This window comes from Pieris rapae, chromosome 21 (assembly GCF_905147795.1).
Source record: "Pieris rapae chromosome 21, ilPieRapa1.1, whole genome shotgun sequence".
In the NCBI taxonomy this organism is placed as follows: Eukaryota; Metazoa; Arthropoda; class Insecta; order Lepidoptera; family Pieridae; genus Pieris; species Pieris rapae.
Window position 1 is genome coordinate 6,107,920 of NC_059529.1, and position 19,999 is coordinate 6,127,918.

General features: G+C 32.3%; 1 protein-coding gene across 1 annotated transcript; it reads right to left on the reverse strand.

Annotated features, from left to right (window-relative positions):
• Nucleotides 1–645: 645 nt before the first annotated feature.
• Nucleotides 646–18,955, reverse strand: LOC123690098 (putative leucine-rich repeat-containing protein DDB_G0290503). Its single transcript, XM_045632879.1, has 12 exons — nucleotides 18,814–18,955; nucleotides 11,371–11,438; nucleotides 9,468–9,687; nucleotides 9,039–9,272; nucleotides 8,509–8,704; nucleotides 6,318–6,485; nucleotides 5,814–5,965; nucleotides 5,140–5,300; nucleotides 4,490–4,646; nucleotides 1,493–1,552; nucleotides 861–1,026; nucleotides 646–764 (listed from the first exon to the last, which is right to left on the reverse strand). Exons 1-12 carry the CDS (start codon nucleotides 18,829–18,831, stop codon nucleotides 730–732), a joined length of 1,635 nt encoding a protein of 544 aa, XP_045488835.1. The 5' UTR covers nucleotides 18,832–18,955; the 3' UTR covers nucleotides 646–729.
• Between the last annotated feature and the right edge of the window lie 1,044 nt (nucleotides 18,956–19,999).

Sequence of the window (19,999 nt, forward strand, 5' to 3'; positions counted from 1 at the left end):
ATGAAGTAAATATTCGATATAAACGATATTATTTGTATTTCTTGGATACATTTTATATTAGAACACGAATATTCTAATAAAGGCACGAACTTTTTTTCTTGATATTACATAATTGTATCAGGCGTAGATCTAAACGAAACGTGTTAAACAGAATTAATCTTGTCGAATAATTGAATGAATGAATACATTTACTTGTAAAAATTACATAATTTATAAAGAAATGGTCCTTCGCATAATTCGAGGCCGGATTGTCTGTCTAATTTCAATATTTACTTATTTTATTCGATTATTCTACGATTTTAACATTTCGAAACTTGTCAAAATCCAGCAAGATCCGCGCCTGTGTTTAAGCGATTGTTTGCACATAGGAAAATGAGGTTGTAATAGATAATCACAAGACAAATAATTTGTGTGTATATTATGGTTATGAATTTATACCAATGTACAGATTTTGTCAAAAATTCATTTGGTTTGCGCTCAGGCGTCAGTGACGCAACGTCACGATAATTTAATTGTAACATAACTTGTACAATATAAATATTATAGATCCACAATTATGAAAGAGATTAAATATTTGCAAAAGTTAATAATGTGTTTTATTTATTTTTTAAATATTTTTAATTGGTCATAAGTAAAACTATTGAAGACGTATAAACATTTATTTTCGTTCTTACATTTTAATCTTAATGTTTAACTACTTTATTTGGCTTCACTAATTAAAACTTGAATTTAGTTTTGATCGGCATCATGCGGCCCTGGTCCATCTGAAAAGTTTAATCTTTATATTAAATACATTTTCTTACAATTTATGATCATCGGTTTCAATAAATATATTGTACTAGGAATAAATAAAAAAGTACCTTTGATTTTTGATCGAACTTCATGTAAGTCAATTTTGGCTTTATCCAAGGCTTCGCCCAGACCAGTCTTGATCTGACTAAACTCTTCGGTGACCAGTTTCAAACTTCCCAATAAGAAATTCAGATTTTCTTGCACTTCGATCATTCGGGTTGAAATAAATGCCACCTAAAACATTAATGTCTTGAAACTAATCTACATTCTACATGCAAATAGTAAGATACGGAAACGAGAATTGGCGCGAAGTATGACAATCGAATCGGTTGAAATCAAATGATATATAATTATGACGTATGAGAGTTCGACTGCACTAAGCCCCATTTCTGAATATTTAGTGTTCGAAAACTTAAGTTATCAGGGTCGAATTAACTATATGGTCATGCTAAGACGTAGTTATAACTTTCGAAAAAAAGGCCTGCACAAACTACAATAAATTTAGTATCTGTAGTTTTCTATTACAGAAAATTAAGACAACAATTATAAGGTAAATAACCACACATTTACATCATGACACAACATAATAGGTATTTAATAAAATTACTAAATTTTTAATCTCAAATTGATAACAATATTTTGGTAGATACATATGTACTAATACATATTAATTAAGGAACATAAAGAGAAATTCTTTTACCTTATTTTTCATGTCGTCCAAGGACGTAGCGCTGCCATTAACATATTGTTGGGTTTGTTCCTGTCGGCATAATTGTCTATTAGTAGATTAAATGAAGTACTGTTTGTTATCGTTTGTAACCTTTAATAACATTGCCGTATCTTGTAATAACACCTAGTATTTATTTATTATACTATTTGGTTACTTAGGATAATTATATTTATATATTCATAAAACAAATCCGACAAATGAACCGATTTAACATAAAGTATTGTGTTTTTTTATTAAAATTGATAGAAAAAGACGAATTGCTTGTCTCTCTAACAATCGAGAATAACTGGACCGATTATGACCTTAAAAAATATTTGTAAAAGTCTTAAAATAAAAACTGTTCCTAGCTGGGAAATATCTGATGATGTCTGTTCTCTTTTCAGAATAAAAAAAATGTCATTCGGTTGTTAAATATTTGTTTCATAGCTGTAGATTAAGGAGGTAGGATATACAGATTTTGATAAATGAGACTGTTGGTCTAGAAATATTTCCTAAGTATAAGGGATGGATTAATCGTTTAAATGCGTCATTTGATTAGCTATGAATCAAAATTGAATAATATCAAATTCTCATAAAATGCGTAGAAAGCAATGTCAAATTGTAATATTATGTATACAAAATAATATATTTAGCATGTACGTTCATGGCGCACCTGCAGTCTATTAATATTAACTTCATACAAATTATAGAAGCAAAACCTTTAACGAGGCAAAGGTATTTTTTTAGTTTTTTAATTTTAAGGCATGATAAAAGATATCTGTGTTTGAGTGACAATAATTAAAACCACTATTGAATAAAACCAAAACATACAAAAATTTATAATTTGACAGAACGAGACACGTTCTGTCAAATTATGTTCACGCTGTGATGAACAGAGAAATGTCAAATGAAAAAAAAAATGTGAACCGTTACGGGACGCCTGGCAGATGTGAAACATCGACATTATTTTGGAAAAGTAATAAGCAGAAAAGAACAGATTGTGATAGGAACTAAATAATGATAAAATAAAATATTAAGACTTTTTTGCCAGATAACGATGACTATTTATTGAATAAAAAATTATTTTCATTAAATATTTTTAATGTGAAATTTACTACTGCATATAGACTGTATATAGGTATATAATATGTAACTACTTTTGCATGCATTTGTCGCGCTCCTAAACAAGACTGCTATGGTTACAATTAATACAAACCACAGCGGTTTTATAATGTAACATATTGTGATATATTATTATATTATGGTAGGGGAGCCCACGATGCTAAATGGGGATTTACTCGAGCGTCGTGGAGACCTATTGGGTTGCAAAGCTTAGATGATAAGAAGAAAAAAATGTTATATGATATATACCTTTTCATCGGTGGGGAGAGCGGCTATAGATGTTTAAATATGTAAAAAAAAACTGTTGCATGGACATACTCGAGCGCGTCAGATATTGATAGCATCAATGTCCTACGTATTTTTAATAATATACGTATGTTAATCTGATCATTTGCATGATGGGGGTGGTTGTACGTAAGGGTTAAAAATGAAAATAAAAAAAAAATAATCGAGCGCGTCAGGTTTTCTAAGGGGGTGTTAAGTGCACCAAAAAAAAAAGCTCTCATTCAATAATCTGACGATTTCGATCTGACGCAAACTCGCAGCCATTATTATAATGTGCAAAAAAAAATCGCCATTTTGAAATACTCGAGCGCGTCAGATTAAGATATATATGGTTCAGATTTATATTCTAAACGTACTGTCTCATAATCTGACGATTATCTAGAGGGATTTGCCTGATCTGACAAAAAATATATTAGAAAAACGGTTCACCCTAAAGGCTATGACTGCAATTCCATTCCTGGGCGCTTAAAATTGTACTTATGAGCTCGCTGAGTTCAAAGAAATAATATTTCTATGCGTTTGAGTTCTCCCAGCTCGAAAGTCTGATAGAAGTTTCATAGAACACTATTTTTGAAATTTTCAAACCCCAATAACTTTTGAATGGATCAAGCAATTTTCCCGCGGTTGACGGCAATCGACGCATTTTTTAAGCTCTAATTATTTAATTTCATCAAAAACGATAATCCGATATGAAATGTCGAAGTTATGTGATAGAAACACTTTTTTCGGTTTTCTTTCGTTCACGATATCTCTTGAACGAATCAACCGATTTTGACCAGTTTGGTGGCGATCGACGTCGTTTTTCAAGCTTAAAGATGGATTAGTTTTTTGAAGTTGATGAATAAAGCCGTTTAAAAGTTATTGCAAAAAAACACTTTCAAAAAAACAAATTGTTATTTTTTTAGATTTTTCAAAATTTCTCAAAATCTATCGGTCCCCATCGGTTCAAATTCACATGAAATCTAATTTTGAGGGAAACGCGGAGAAGGAAATGTAGGCATCACGCAGCTGCACGCGTTTATCGCACGAACTTTATCGACGAAATTTTGTTATTTCGGCTTGCGGAAATCAACAGATTATATATTTTTCAATATTCTTGAATTATTTCATTCAAAATAAAAAAAAAATTAGCTACGCTCGAGAATGTCAAGATGACGTTTTTTTTTTACAACTTTGCTGCCCTCCCCTCTCTTTACGTCACTCTCAAATTGTCAGATTAGTGGAATATACACTTTTTAGGATGTGATTAACTCACACTACCTTAATCTGACGCGCTCGAGAATGTCTGATGATCAATTTTTTTTTACTAATCTGATCCTGTATCCTTCACGGGCGGCCTTATATATGGGCCTCATATTTGGTGGAGGTACTTAACCGGGTACAAGGTATCGCCATGTATATTAATCTGCCACGCTTGAGTAAATCCCGAAATCCCCTCTTGGGCTCCCCTACTATTATTTTATAGTAATAATACCATCAAATAGCGCGGCGACGCGTCGCCACGGCAGAAATCCGTTTTACGTGCGGCTATAGATGTTTCACATCAAAAATGTTTGCTATTTCAGGGTTTTGTACACGTACCGTGAGTTTATCAAGGGTGGACTTGCTGGCGGTCATCTGTTTGTACATGATGCCAATCTGACGCCATACTTGTGACATCTCAGATTCAATTTTGGCTGTAAGATTCCCATGTGCGAGCGATTGGTTTGCCATCAATTCATTTTGGATTGTATCTAACCTGAAAATTATTAATATGTAGGATTACATGGGATGAAATGTTTGCAATTAAGAGTTTATTGTATAAAGTTTATGATCTGATACTATAATAAAAATAATAATAATAAAAAAGTCTTTATTCATTTTAAGTAGGTAGGTACATCTTTCTTTTCATAGTGTAAGATTTGGGAACACTTTTAAGTAAAAATACCTGTGTTAGGGTTCCCAGCTCTTCCATAACAAACTTAATTACTTAAAATATCATTATTTAACCAATTCGTTGCCTTTTTATTTTTCTTTTTTGAACCGTTATCATCACACCTGAGTGTGTGCATGAGTAAGTGTCTGGGTGTAAATGTGTGAGAGAGGGAATGAATGAATGAGTGAGTGAGTGAGTGAATGAGAAAAGTATATTTACATCGTGGATCTCAAAAGCAGCTCTAACACTGCATAAAGCGTGGTCATAAGCCAGTCTTTTATTAGTTTTTAGGTTGTATATGATTGCTTAAGTTTACCTGTCAAGCAATGTTTTGTTAAGACTCTGTGCCTGCAAGTTAACGTGCTCTCCAACCTCCATAACGATTCTGTTGACGCCGTATTCAATGCGTTTTTTGTTGGCTAAAACGTTGTCTGCCGTTTGTAACATCACATTCTCGTTCTTTGAGAAAGCTTGAACCTATAAATATTTAATTATTAATAAATACATAATAATAATACATATTTAATATAATAAGCCTTGCGGAAAATGTAACTACATCTCTAAATAACCTCAGCAGTCTTTATTTTTAAATTCTTTTTATTTTATAGAACAGGGGGCAAACGGGCAGGAGGCTCACCTGATGTAAATGATACCGCCGCCCATGGACACTCGATGCTAGAGGGCTCGCCAGTGCGTTGCCGGCCTTTTAAGAATTCTCTCTTTTTTGTATTTTAACACGTCAATGCGATAAAGTTTACATCAAAGCCTCAAAAAAATAGTAGCATTGCTTGTCCATAAAATCAGCTCTATATAATGTTAGCTATTCCATTTAACGTTTGGTTCTTTATAAAGTTATCAAAAAAAGAAATATTTTGATAGTAATATTAACATATACGAATTAGCAAATGTTGTGGTGAAACTTTACATTACCAACGTGACTAATATTTGAACACTAGGGCAGTTATAAAATAGAGTTCGACTTATACCCACCTCGGTTCTCAAAGATTCGTAGCTGTGTTGTATATCGTTGTAGGCTCGTTCACTCATCGTGTTACCCTGCGTCAAGCTCTGTTGAATGTCATTATTCGTCGCGACTAAATGTTCTCCCATTTCACGTATTTTTGTTGTTATTTTTGCGGCAGCTGAAATAAGAGTATATATTTGATGATACAAACTGGCTGACAGCTTAATTAAGAGCGATTTTATATAGCAAGGAATTGAACAATCAACAATTACTTATTTGAGATTTGCTATTAAAAAAAGGAATAGATCATATCAAAGGATTTATTAAAATGCATAGATATGAGCATATTTTTTAAAAATGAAATAAATTTCAGAAAAACCACTGTTTAAAACTATGAAAATATGAATAAGCTAGGATTTACTTGTTTTATGCATGCAGTTGTAATTTCTATTAAAACCTTATATTTATTAATTTGTTTTTAAAGTATATTTTGTATAGGAAATATTTTATGTTAAATCACAAATACTTACACGAATCACCAGCAGCAGTAATATTTGTTTGCGAAACAAGCAAAGCCTCCAGTGTGTCATTGGTAGCCCGTTTTAAGTCTCCGAGTCTTGGCAAGTCTTTCCACATGCTTTCCGCGTCCGATAATAGTTGTTGAATCTTCTTTATATCCTTCTCTTGTCGTTCCATCACTAAAACAGTGTCGTTATTTATAAAAGCAGCGGTTGTTGAGTTATATTTCTGTGCGTTCTAGTAATAATTATTTAGTCTTGTAATGTTTTTCTCAGTAAGCGAATTTTTTAATTCATATGAGAAATAACGTAAAAAAAAAGAAAAAAAAAGAAAAAAAAAGAAACAAGAATAAAGTTATTCTAACCGTATTTGTTTTTACAATACAAGCCATATTCATAATGGTCTCTTTTGTTTTCTTTAGCCACATTACTAATGTTGATAACATTTGTAATGTATTTAGACATTCAGCCTAATTTTCCAAGATTACAAGCGATATTATTAACAACTAGATCGGTACTCCGTTATTTTGAATAGCGTAAATGACACAATATCTTCTCGATCAGAACTTTAAAATTGCCACAATAGCGCCGAATTCGTATTAGGCACTATTAAGTAAGTATTAGGTCTATAATTTTTGGTTCATTTTCCAACGTGGGGAATTAAAAATTTATGAAAATCACATGATCAATTATTCAATATCGTTAATCTCTGTCGTCTATAATTTTTTATTATCTCTTATTTGTTCAAACTAATCCTATGGCTTATGCAAAAGCCGTCTAATGTTTTACGTTTCTAACAAATATTAACAATTCTAATACAACAGATATAACAATACAAGCTTCTAATACAGACAATAGACAATCAGTCGAATAATCTAAGCCAAGTCTAGATTAATTTTTCCATTTCGGCTCATGCATTTGTTCAATGGCACAAAGTAGAAAATTTAGGTCGATCAGTGCGTACAAATGAGCCTGTCTTCACTCCATTGTCAACATGAAAGCAGTGCCGCCTCTGATATTAATATGTCCCAGTTACTTGATGAAACTTGGCGAATCGATAAGAATAGAAGAATATCGCGGCTTATTTGCTTCATGTTAGGTGGAGTCTAAGAGTTAATACTCTCTTTTTATGGTTTAAATTTGCTATAAAAGCTATTACTTAAATAATTAAAATAATTGTAATGTACGATGTATACATATACGAATGTACGAGATATGATGGCCAGAATAAAATAAATCACACAAACTTGTGTGTTATGGGTAATTTTTTTTACGGAACGTCACGAATACGTGCAGCGTTTTTGTCGAAGAAAAGGGAGAGAGCGATTGAGACCGATTTAGAGAGAGTGAGAAAGGGAGATTGAGAAAAAATACACGCTATTGGTTGATGTATTCGTTTAGTAGTTACCTACATATTAAAACTTATATGGAAATTCTGTCGTAAAACGACTTGTGCAGTTAACGCAGATTTTTTATTTATTTATATTATCATTAACGTACAGTGTGAACATAGATAAACGCATATAATAAGAAGAGAAATGCATTAATAATAATTTAAAAGTATCGAAGTGGCAGCCTTACACCCCAACCTAATAATTAATCGACAATAATTTCAGATTGAGAACAATTTGAGATCAGACCGTGACAGTCGATCGATCTGCATCCCAATAACCAAACTCTACGAAGACGATTCATGTTTCGCGTAGGATAGAATGCAATCCCTTCGCTCTTTACACTCATATTTCATATCAATATAAAGTAAATAAAACCGCACAAATAACAGTAAAATTATATATATATATATATATGTATGTTTAAAACATTTCAAATATATTTTTAATTATTTTAAAAACTGGTGAAAGTTAAAAACCTAATATAGGATATTGGCACAGTTGAACTGTCATGTTCATACAAAGTATATATGTGTACATACAGTATCCGACCTACCATGGATAGTTTGTATCGACAGATGACTATTACAATCCGTCGATTGGTTATTGGCACACTTTTATCAATATTTGGGTTACGATGTCGATTACGATGGATATCTCAGATGGTCAAGAATGGATTAAGATTTGGTTTGGTTTGGGCGATATTAGTTTAGTAGGCCTACGTGCAACGAAGCATGAATTACTTCAGATGGTTTGGCACATCTGGTGCTGGTGAGTAATCATGGAAAAGTCAGGATATTGAAGTTACTCACCTTCAGTCATTTTGCTATGCCATGCTTCATCAGCCAACGAGACTTCGCTGAGGGGTACAAAGTCTGTCTGTACCTTGGACGTGTCATTATACTCGTTCAGTTTTAACTCATATTTGTTGAGGAGTTTCTCCGCCTCCGATATGTGCCTCTCGAATGGATTTACGTCGACTTCAGTACAGACTGCACGAAGAGCCTCCTAAGTAACATATTTTATTTGAGATCTTGCCAGATATCACGATACTTAATTTAAAATGTTATTAATCATTAAATATCTTAGGCGCACAATTATACCTAAATATAATTGTCTGACAGAAAATAGTAATCTTATGTTTTACTGTTGTTTTCAATACCTCGATGTGTAATTTAAATCTGAGACCCTGGTATGCTGGTATGTTAATCTGTCCCCGGAAATTTATTAATCTTATCTGACAGAAGATGTTGTTTAGAATTTTCCGACTATATACATAATTTGCACTTACCAAGTTGAATCGCGAGTGTGTTTCCGGCTGTTTAAATATATATTTTCTTACCTTACTTAAACTGTTCTTTAGAGCTGCTATCTCCTGCTTAACGGCATCCAGCTTTGCATCAGTATCATCAAGTCGAGTACCAAGAGGAACGTCATCTGTTGTGAGGTTATTCTCCACATTAATTGGTGCTTTCAAGTTCTTTGTCACGGTAGTTGTTAAAGATTGTAACGATTTCTGTATATCTTCTAGAAGTTCGTTGGTTTTCTTCTGTGTCGCCTTTTCTTTTTCTTCTTTCTGTATAACAATAACAAAATTCAATTAAAAAACAATCTAAAATAGCTTCGTAATTACAACTACACAACTACTTGCTTGCTTAACTGTCTATCTAAAACTAACTACCTAACTTGAACATATAATATAAAATTTGAAAATGTATTTATAATAATACATTTTCAAGTTCAAGTTCAAGTTAGGGATTGATTAACTTACTTGTATAAATATATTTTCAACATTAGACAGTCTCTCGTCAAGACGAGAGATCATCCCCTTTAAAGGTTCGAGAGTTCTCTGTCTCTTTTCGATTGTGGAAAGGATTTTCTTCATCTGGTCCCCGAATGCCTTTTCTCTGAACTCGTGGCGATCAAGTTTATCTTCTGACACCCTGAACATACGCACAAGGGAGAGCATGGCGTCCCTTATGTCTTCGTGGCTGAAACAAATGAAGTCAATCAAAATTATATAATGTACTAGCAGACTCGGCCAAGCGTTGCTGTGGCTAAGGTTTTTGTTATATTACATGGTAGTAAACTATTCAAGGGAAACGGTAAGAGAACTTATGTGAAAGGTTGGTACTTTTAACACAGTGCCATCTGTTAGAATTACTATCCTATCTCTTAAGTTGGACCAGACTGAACACGGTGTCAAATTTGATTGATATCGGTTCGGTAGTTTAGGAGTCCATCACAGACAAACAGGAGATTTATATATATATTAGGATTATGTACAGAAAACAGTTTATAATATTTTTAGGTATCTTTAATTATGTTTAAATTCTTATGCTACTAAGTCAAACTTTATAAAAAATATAAGACATAAATAATTCACTTCAAAAACAGCTCAAATTCTATATTGTAATAAAAACGGTCGAAGTATTCTATTTTATCGGTTATTACATTAGTAAGAGTAGTAAGTAACAATTAGACTGAATACAAATATCAGAATATGCATATGAGGTTTAGTAATGGTATGAACATCGTTTGCCTTGTCGCCTTGCCGGTTATTTAAGGAAATCCTTAACGGTCTTTTCTTAAGTCGAATTAATTGAGAAATACTTTAGTGGGCGGCAAAATTTTCAAAATGCTCAGTTGTGGAACATCGGATGTCCAGGTGTTACGGGCAGAATATGAATTCTGCGACGTCCAATGATGAAACACATGTCTTTTTAGCCGTGATTACGACATTCAATTACGTAGGTACGGAGTTTCACTTACTACAATTTAGTCATTAGGCACGCATCATAACTTGGCTTTAAAATCCTTCAATCGATGTATCACATTAATTATATTGGTATGTAGGTTTACGAGTTCTCAATCATTCATTAAATTTTCGACACGTTATGTAATACTTAACGGCCATATACCGAGTAGGTATAATGAATGTGCTTTGTTTTAAATTAAGTAACTTTACGTGCTAAGTTCGTGTACAAAAGACTACATTTTAAACATCTAGTTTATCTAGTTAATTTACTCAACACAGAAAGCAAGGAGCGATAGGTATTTATTTTTGTATAATTTATGCCATTGTTATAAAAAATTTATAACGAATATTATATTTATTTTATGTACATTATTATATTTTATTAAATGTTTCTCCACATTGTCGTAATGGCATAGGCTGTAAAGATAATGTGTGTATTTCTGAAATAAATAATAATAATATTATGCAGATCGATTTGGTTTTGTGTAAAATTTCTAATACATGTATTAGTACAGAGAACCTATCTACTAGATAAATTTTACAGCGTGCCATTGAAGCGATAAAAATAAGTTTAAAAAAATCAAGTAATTATTTTTGTATTAACGTTAAACGTTGCGTCCTTTGGGATGACTGGATTATAAGTTATTTTTAACTTCCAATAAGGAAATGTAGTGCACGCGTCAACACAAAATTGGTCTTTGATATTTTTAATATGACTTGAAAACGTTTCCTTTGAATTTAGGTGTACGATACTTATTTAAATTTGTGGTTTTTATTAAAAGATGAAAAGGAATTCAATTTTTACAAATAAACGCAAATAATTCTAATGTCAAAAAGCACGATATGTGTGAGAAATTTGGTTTATCAAAAAGCTCTATATAGAAGACAGGGCTAGTGATAAATAAATAATACTCACGTGACATCCCTGGCATGCGTGTTTGTGCTGAATACCAGAACAGCGAGGATGACGGACAGCAACACCCTCTGGGGACAAGAAATAATGAATTTGTTATAAATATATATGAATTTTAACGAAAACGAATTGATTCCATATACTTTATGTCCATCAATAACATTACTAGCAATATATTATACTAGTAACAATTATAAGGCGGCGTACACAATAATTGTTCATGGCGGCGGTATCACTGAACATGAAGTGAGTATTCTGCCCGGTTATATAATAATATTTTTTTTCAATAATAAATAAATACAGCTAAATATTGTTTTTCATTATGCGAGAAAGTACTCGGGTAGAAACGAATTTCTTTTTTATGTTTATGTAGATATTCATTAGCTATAATTTTTTTTTTTGATATTTCGATTTTCGATTTTTTATTCGATAAAAAATAAAATAATGACTTAGTCGTTTTGAACACAAATATAAATAATGTTTGTGTTTAATACAAGTGAAAACTATTAACTTCGATGTTGATCTTTAATATCGAGATCCAATAGGATCACTCAAGAAGTCTTATCGGTGTTATCAGAAGCGGTCATTGGGGAGCATCTGTATCGAGATGACCTTTCCATACAAATAATATTAGGATTTCCTATTCATTATGTTGTTTTTTCTCATCTAATAAATTCAGTAAGACACAAATATAGAGTATTTACCATAATACACACGTTGGGCATATATGACAGAATGTATGGAAATAATGACCTGCATACATTAACACACGTTTTTAATTATCCGTTCAATTACAAAAGGTTTGCTTCATGACAGTTCCAATACTATGATAGAGAGTTTCTCCTTTTATAAATATTTTAATATCTGTTGTCTTTGTAGCAGTGATATAAAAAGTATATAGTTAGTTGCTTTGGAGAAATCTGTAATATTGGCGTAACATTAGGGCTGGCAAAATGCCCCGGGGCCCCGACCCAAGAGGGCCCCTGCCCCAGAGATATTATATTCTTTGGATGAATGTGTAGTCTCTTATACGCATTGGGTTAGTGGGGACTACAGACTAAGAGACTCTCGCCTAAGAGTAGAGGCCTATGACAATTAGTAGGACATATACAACACATAATTGAGTATGTACTCTGAAAATCTCAGTTTCATAAAATTAAACTGAGTAGGAAGTGACGATTTTTACTGAAAGGGCCCCATCAAAGAAAAATAATATTTGCCACTTGTCCCAGATGGTATATCAACGCCAATGTCTGTTATGGTAGCTTATTTTGACGCGAGGTAAAACATTTTAATGCAGCACATGCTTAAAAATTAATATGGCTTAGAAATATTGTAGAATTTTTGAATGCAAAGCGATCGTTGCGGCTAGGCTATACGGTTGGCACACTAAACATTCATCGGACATACTAAAAGTATTTGGCAATATATAACTAAACATATTGCCGAGTATATCATAGTCTATACGTAAAGGATGATAGATGAAAGAAAAGAAAGAAAGATGAAAGGAAAATGGCCCGTCTTGGAGCCCTAAATAACTATACGATTAATCATTAATAATTACCACGATTTAGTCGTTTTGTAGTTTTCACGTCAAAAGAGATACGAATATATTAAAAACTGACTACATAAAGATATTTTACATTTATATTGTTTGTAGAAATTTTAATACATACATAGATAAGGAAATAATCAGAGACGGACTTGGCGCAAACCTCGATGTCAGATTCGACTAACAATAGAAAAGATACTATGTGAAGAAATAGTTTCTACTGAAATAATACAATTATGACATTATAGAAGTAACGATACGCTTTATGTTTTCGAGTTACATAATATTCCCCTGAAGGAATGCTTCCGGATACCACAATGGTCTCTAAACACTCATTCGAAACACGCACGCCCCAAATACACCACGAAAATTACCACCACTTATCCCTAATAATTAACCGAATAGTAATATTACTATTTCGTTTCTATATTGAAAAAGTTTTTGATGAAATGTGACACCTCTTTGGTCATAAAACTAATTAACTTTTTAATTATTGACAGTAGTTAATTTTAATTTATGTAACGCATAAAGCTTTTGTTGATAATGGTGTTTAAAACAAAGCACTCAGCATTCAACCTCAAAGCAATTACAAAAAGCATACAGCACGCGCTGCTGATGAATGACGTACTAAGTCGTCGTCATACGTAGCTTAGGTCAAAGTCTCCTGGTTCTAACCCTCTGAACCTTAGAACTCCATACTAAAGTCGGATTGCCGAATCAGGCATATTTGAATGAAAATAATGATGAATGATTCATAAATAAAAGGCTAGTTATTAACTTTTATGTGATATTATCGTAATAAAAGTACATATTTGTACTAACATTAGGTACCTACTATTTACCAACTAACATTATAAATAGGAGAGATTTTAAATTTTCGACGTGTGACGAATAATCTCAAAAAAGTAATATTGATTCGTATATTTAGTTTCAAAATTTAATATAAAGTCCGACTAAGCCGGAAACAGCTGCTAGTATTAAGCCCATAAATATTGTTCAGATTATTACAACAATCTGGAGCTACGAGAATCATGTAGTTTTCTGGTAAATTATATCAGTTCGTGCCATTTACTATAACACGCGTATTACTTTACAACCGTTATAGAACATGAAGAACATTCCAAACAATATTACAGCTTAGTACGATTCCACTTGGAGGCTTTACTTAGGTACATCAAAATTAGGTTAAAAATTCAAACTATTGTTGTTTCTTGTGTCTAAATTGTAATAGATTTTCTTCATTTCATAGAGAAAATGGCTGACATCGTATTAATAATATAAAATAATAATGAAACGGTCATTTGTGTGTGTCCAAGGCGGTACACTAGCGTTGGGAGAGATTTCGATTTGAAGTTTGACTTATAGTTGGCCATTATATGTCTCAAACAGTTTGACATATATTATGGAAGAAGAATTATCCCTTAATAAATTCAAAGCTCTCCTTAAACTTAATTAATCAATAAAGCTTTTTATAAATTTGACCAATATTTAAATGATCCTAGTCCTTGGGATATGCCAGTTTAAAAAAATTGTATGACTTAATACTTAGTGATTAAAAAGAGAGGCGGAAAGTTTCTTGCCAGTTCTTCTTGCCCGCTCTACACCCTTGACTTGCACACTAACTGTGAGCTCCCAGTTACTAGTAAATATAAATTTAGAATCAATTTAAAATCCTTTCTGTTGGCGTTCATAAGTGTGTTTGTTTACCTACACGAATAAAGTTATTTTGAGTTTGAAAATACAGTACTAGTATAAAACGTAATTATTAATAAAGATTATTTATCGGTTCGATGTTTCTTGAAATGTTTGGAAATTGGTGTCAATAAAATTACTATTTCCGTAACATATTTGTGCTTTGTAAGTACAGTCACATTCAATTTCTAATTATATCCTAAGGATAGATGACGTTACTCGCTGACAAAGGGAAGGGAAGTCAGAAACCTTGGCCGGGATCCAGGTCAAACTTAACTTTAGCTTTATCAGGATAAAATTCATATTTGTATTGCACAAATAGCTAATCTATAATTTATATAACATTTGGTTATGCACTTCTTGCACTTTACTCATATTTCTTTTTTTAGTGTTTCTCTTACTAGGGTTACCTGAAAAGATCGCTTGTTAAAAATGGTTTGCCGCCGGTTGCATCTCTTATAATTTTTATGTATTGCATTGTGTTTTTAATGCTACGAACTATGAATAAATATTCCTAACGCCTAAATGTTTGTGTCATATTTTTTGAACTTGACTCATACCAATGCCTAGGCTTGCCTCTATCATACGTCACATTCTCGTCCTATGTACACGGTTAAACTCGTTAAACCAATTGTAAATGGTGACACGAGATGGGACTTCAATGAAAATGCTAAAGACAGTCATATAGCTTTGTTGTTGCGTAAGCCCACAGAGAAAGTCATAATAAATCATTGACCAAACATTTTGTCTCGTTAGGTTCATTTTCACGTTTAACAATAGTTTTAGATTTGCCGCCAATTCACAAAAACAAATGACAAATGAATGCAATATACTACATTAGGCTACTAAAGAGTTCTTAAATTGATATTCAAAAAAGTATTCATTAGCAATGTTTCTAACTGGCCAGTTCTAAAAATTTTCAGTGTTACCCACGTATACTTGTCTGAAAGAATTATTATCAAATCAATGGGAAATAACTAGAATTATTCCATTCAATCAAATTATTCAAATTTATAGCTTAAAAGACGACGTCAGATAGGCACAAAAAGTTCCCAGTCGTTTTTAATATACCAACTATAGGCAGTTCCTAGATGGCCAAAGAAAAACTTAGGTTGAATGTCATCCTAGAATCGCTGGCATCTTATATAAAAACTTGCATGCGGCATACAACCGGTTTAAGTGTTTTACATAACTTTAAGGAGTGAAAAATCACTATTTTTTTTTCATAACAACATAAACGTCCTTACAAACATTTAGTTATAGTGCAAGTATGTTTTAAATTAATATAAAATAAAAAGATTCCAATATGCTTTTTAATTATTTACAAATGCTTGCCAACGCTTGTTACACTGATAAAGAGAATAATCAAATGATAAACTGAAATATCTGAGCTAACTTGTACTTTTTTCTCTTTGGCGTAGAGACTCTTGCACCGCGGGGTTCAAGCGTGCTAATTAAAGATTTAAGTTGGCGCCAGGCAACCAACCAATACAACGAGGAAATGCCAGTATTAAAGCTATCACTTTTAAAATTTTGTTTAGTTCCATTCAATATAGAACTAATTATTATTATTACTATGTATGATAAGAATATTGTATTGTTAAATTCTATAAATGAAGTATTCGGATTTCAAAAGCACTAAAGATCATTTTCTCTACAACAATATTTCACTGACTGATATTTATAGAATTATAAGCAGCCAAACCTGAGTAAGTGAGTAACTCTATTACTCTATGGTATTTACACTTCTAAAACATCTATAAGTGAGAAACATGAAACCTGTTTAAGTGAGTAATTTTTCTCGTTTGAACTTCTATAAGTGAAATTCAGAAAAGAGAAAATAATATCACGGTCCCTTAAACTCTAATCCAGGTTTGACTAAATATAAATTAAATTTATAAATTATGGTCAGATTTAGAGCCCATCTAATACAAAATGACACGGCAAAATTGAGTCTTTTTACAAATTTTTGAAGTGGCAAAATTTCGCTTGGAAACCACGCCTAAATCATAAAAATTAATTACTTGTATAAAAGCCAAAGATAGGATAAAATATAATACTTTTATATTTTACTGATATGTACTTTAATAAATTTAGGTATACATTTTTAAAATATTAAATTACTTCTTAAAAAATGCATTACCATTTATACCATAACTTACGGCTGGACAATATTATATATATTTTATACTTTATACAAAAAACGCTATATAGTTAAAAAGACTATAATTATTTAAAACATTTACACATGAAATTATTATGCATTATGCACACGGGTCTATATGCATAAACAAACATCACGAACAACACTAGTGTGGCATTTTATTCTAAATTGTAGCGTATAAACAATCATGTATGCAAGACTCGTATAAGTCGCTGTCGAATGAAAATCATTCATCAACACGAAAGGGCAATAAACTCGCTGCGACAAAAACCTTACGAAAGGATATATTTTTTTTGACGTTCATAAGAGATTTTTAACTTTTTTTACTTTTGACCGTTAACGACTGACCTTTCAGCCCGTTGATGTCCACTGCCGAACATAGGTATCTCCCCTAAATTCCATCCATTCCAGCGCCTTCCCTACACTTCCACCAGGTAATCAGTCCACTTGGCTGGGCATTATAAATAATCCTAATTATGGAGGACATTTCTGTTTTGGCGTAAAATTTCTTTGTTACTGTAATCTATTTAAAGAATTTTGGAGTCCATGTATATTAACATCAGTTTCAGAACTATGCACCCACGTGCCACTAAGAGAACAACTTTTGAACAGGGGGCAAACGGGCAGGAAATTCTGATGTTAAGTGATACCACGTGAGGGCTCGCGAGTGCGTTGCCGGCTTTTAAGAGTTGGTACGCTTTTTTCCTGAAGGACCCTAAGACAAATTGGTTCGGAAATACTTCAGTGGGCAACTGGTTCCAGAATGTGGTGGTGCGCGGCAAAAACTGCATTGAAAAACGCGCAAATATGAAATCTTAGATGAATAGTATGTGTCGCTAAATTTTAGGAGCAGAGGCCGAAAACAGAAACTTAATTAAGAAACATTGATTCAAAGAAACAGGTTAACTTGATAAGATATGGCCTGTTTTCGGTACTTACGACGTTTTGTTATTGCAGACGTGGTGACCATAAACAACAAACAAAATTTATAGAATATGTTTGGCAGTTTATACAAGATATCATATTTATTAAATAATAATCGTTGTTATTGTTTCTTTCCCCTTCCCCATTGATCTCTAATTAAATTTATACGTACTTCCTTAGTATTTATTAGTACAAGGGTAATGTGACTTGTAAATAAAATGAGTTTATCTATGAATACGGTGCTAAATTAATGTCACAAATTCGTTGACTTTAAGTTTATCTACAAGTTTGATACCTACTAACAATAACAATAATTAGAAGTAATAATATGTACGACGCATATGTAGTACATATAACTATATACTAGTTCAATACCTTTAACACGTTTATATGTCACATTATAGATATCTCTATATAATTGATCAAGTACATATTATTTGTTCACAAATTTTAACACATCAGATGAGAACTGCAACGTAATGATCGCCTTTTGCTAGCAATCTTCTTTATAATAAGTATGGGATTGAACATCTAAACATCTGCGGAAATCAAAGACCAATCAATAATAAATTGGTATCGTCTAGAACAAATCCTTGTTTGTTGTCCTAATTTTGCAATAAAATTGTGTGTAATATTTGACACAAACCACAATCAAACATGAAACTAAGCTTGGATGTAAAGATAATATGTAATGTACAATCCTTATTAGTAATAAGACCATATTGAAATAATGTATATATTTCCCCATTTCTTTGACCCATTTTAAAATTGTGGGTAATATATAATGGTTGTAAATGAATGGAATATTATCCTAATTACGATGCTTTTCAACAATGTACAATTGGAACGTCATAAAAGTTTGGTAATTAATAGGGTAAAATAAAGACGCATACGGAAAAATCTATGCTTTTGAAAGCGAACAAAGACTTTGCCACCCCAATACTTTATATAATTCATTCACATTTTCTTATCTTAAAATCACATTTTCATTTAATTTCCAATTTTTTTCATAACTTCAAAGCATTTCCTTGTAATTAAGACTATCATATTGAAACTAGAATTAAGCGACATGCAATAAAAACTTTAAGTACTAAAAATAAACTAAACCACTCACCATTCTGAACGCTCCCATATCCGTTTAATTATAAATGACTAGGAAACACTGGTTGCGTTTGATCTAAATAAAGCACTGCGCTTGTACGCAGTCGATGGCGAACTGAGGTGAACGATGAACTTTGTAGAGTTTGTAATCTGCTGCGCCGGCGCCGGTTGCATCAGGGTTAACGATTTACATACAGTTCTATCTAATTACAGTAGTTTTACTGCAATTAGGTAATCCTTTATTCATATGTTAAACATTATAACTGTAACATTATTTTATACTAACCTAGTCCGTAGACTTTGTTGACTTTTAACATTTGATCTAACCACGTTCGTGCCTTCCAAATTACCCTTACCCTATTCGGTACAAAAACGGTTGTAATTTGACTACTTAAAATGGATTTTACCTGCATCTAAATACATTCTTACTCGCACCTTTTAAAAACAGTTCAACCAATTCGACTTCAAGAAAAGAGAGCCAATTCTTAAAAGGCCGGCAACGCACTCGGGAGCCTTCTGGCATTGAGTGTCCATGGGCGGCGGTATCACTTAACATCAGCTATGCCTCCAGCCCGTTTGCCCCCTGTTCTATAAAAAAATACCTCACCTTATTATATAAATAAACCTACAAGAATGTCTATTAGTTAAATGTTACGTTCAGTAGACTACTGAACTGAACATTTAACTAATAGACAAATATACAGTAATTCAATTCAATATACAGTAATTTTAAAGCACGGTCCATCGACATTCCAAAGGGTTAAATGGATTATTTTGGCTGGCTTAAATTTATTATAAGCACCTCAAGTCTATTTAACGGTTGCTTCCGGCTTCTGTTGAACCATTGAGAGTCAATTGAATTCCATAGCTTTCAAAGCAATACTGCTTGTTCAAAGATATTACAAAAAGTTATTACTTTTTGTAATATCTTTGAACCGCTTTAATATTTATTTTTATTAAATGGGTTCTCTAAAATACATTTACGTGAAGTTATGTTTATATTATTTTCCGTTTGCCCCCTGTTCTATAAAAAAAAAGTTTGACAGTTTCGTGAAGATGACGAAGGTGAAGTTAAGGGGGAGAATCCTAAACTTAGCGCTATGGCTGCCGTATATTTAAATCTAATTATATCTACGCAAGTCACACTCGCAGACTTTTGGAAATCGACTAGATTTCATCATATACAACGCAAATCTACA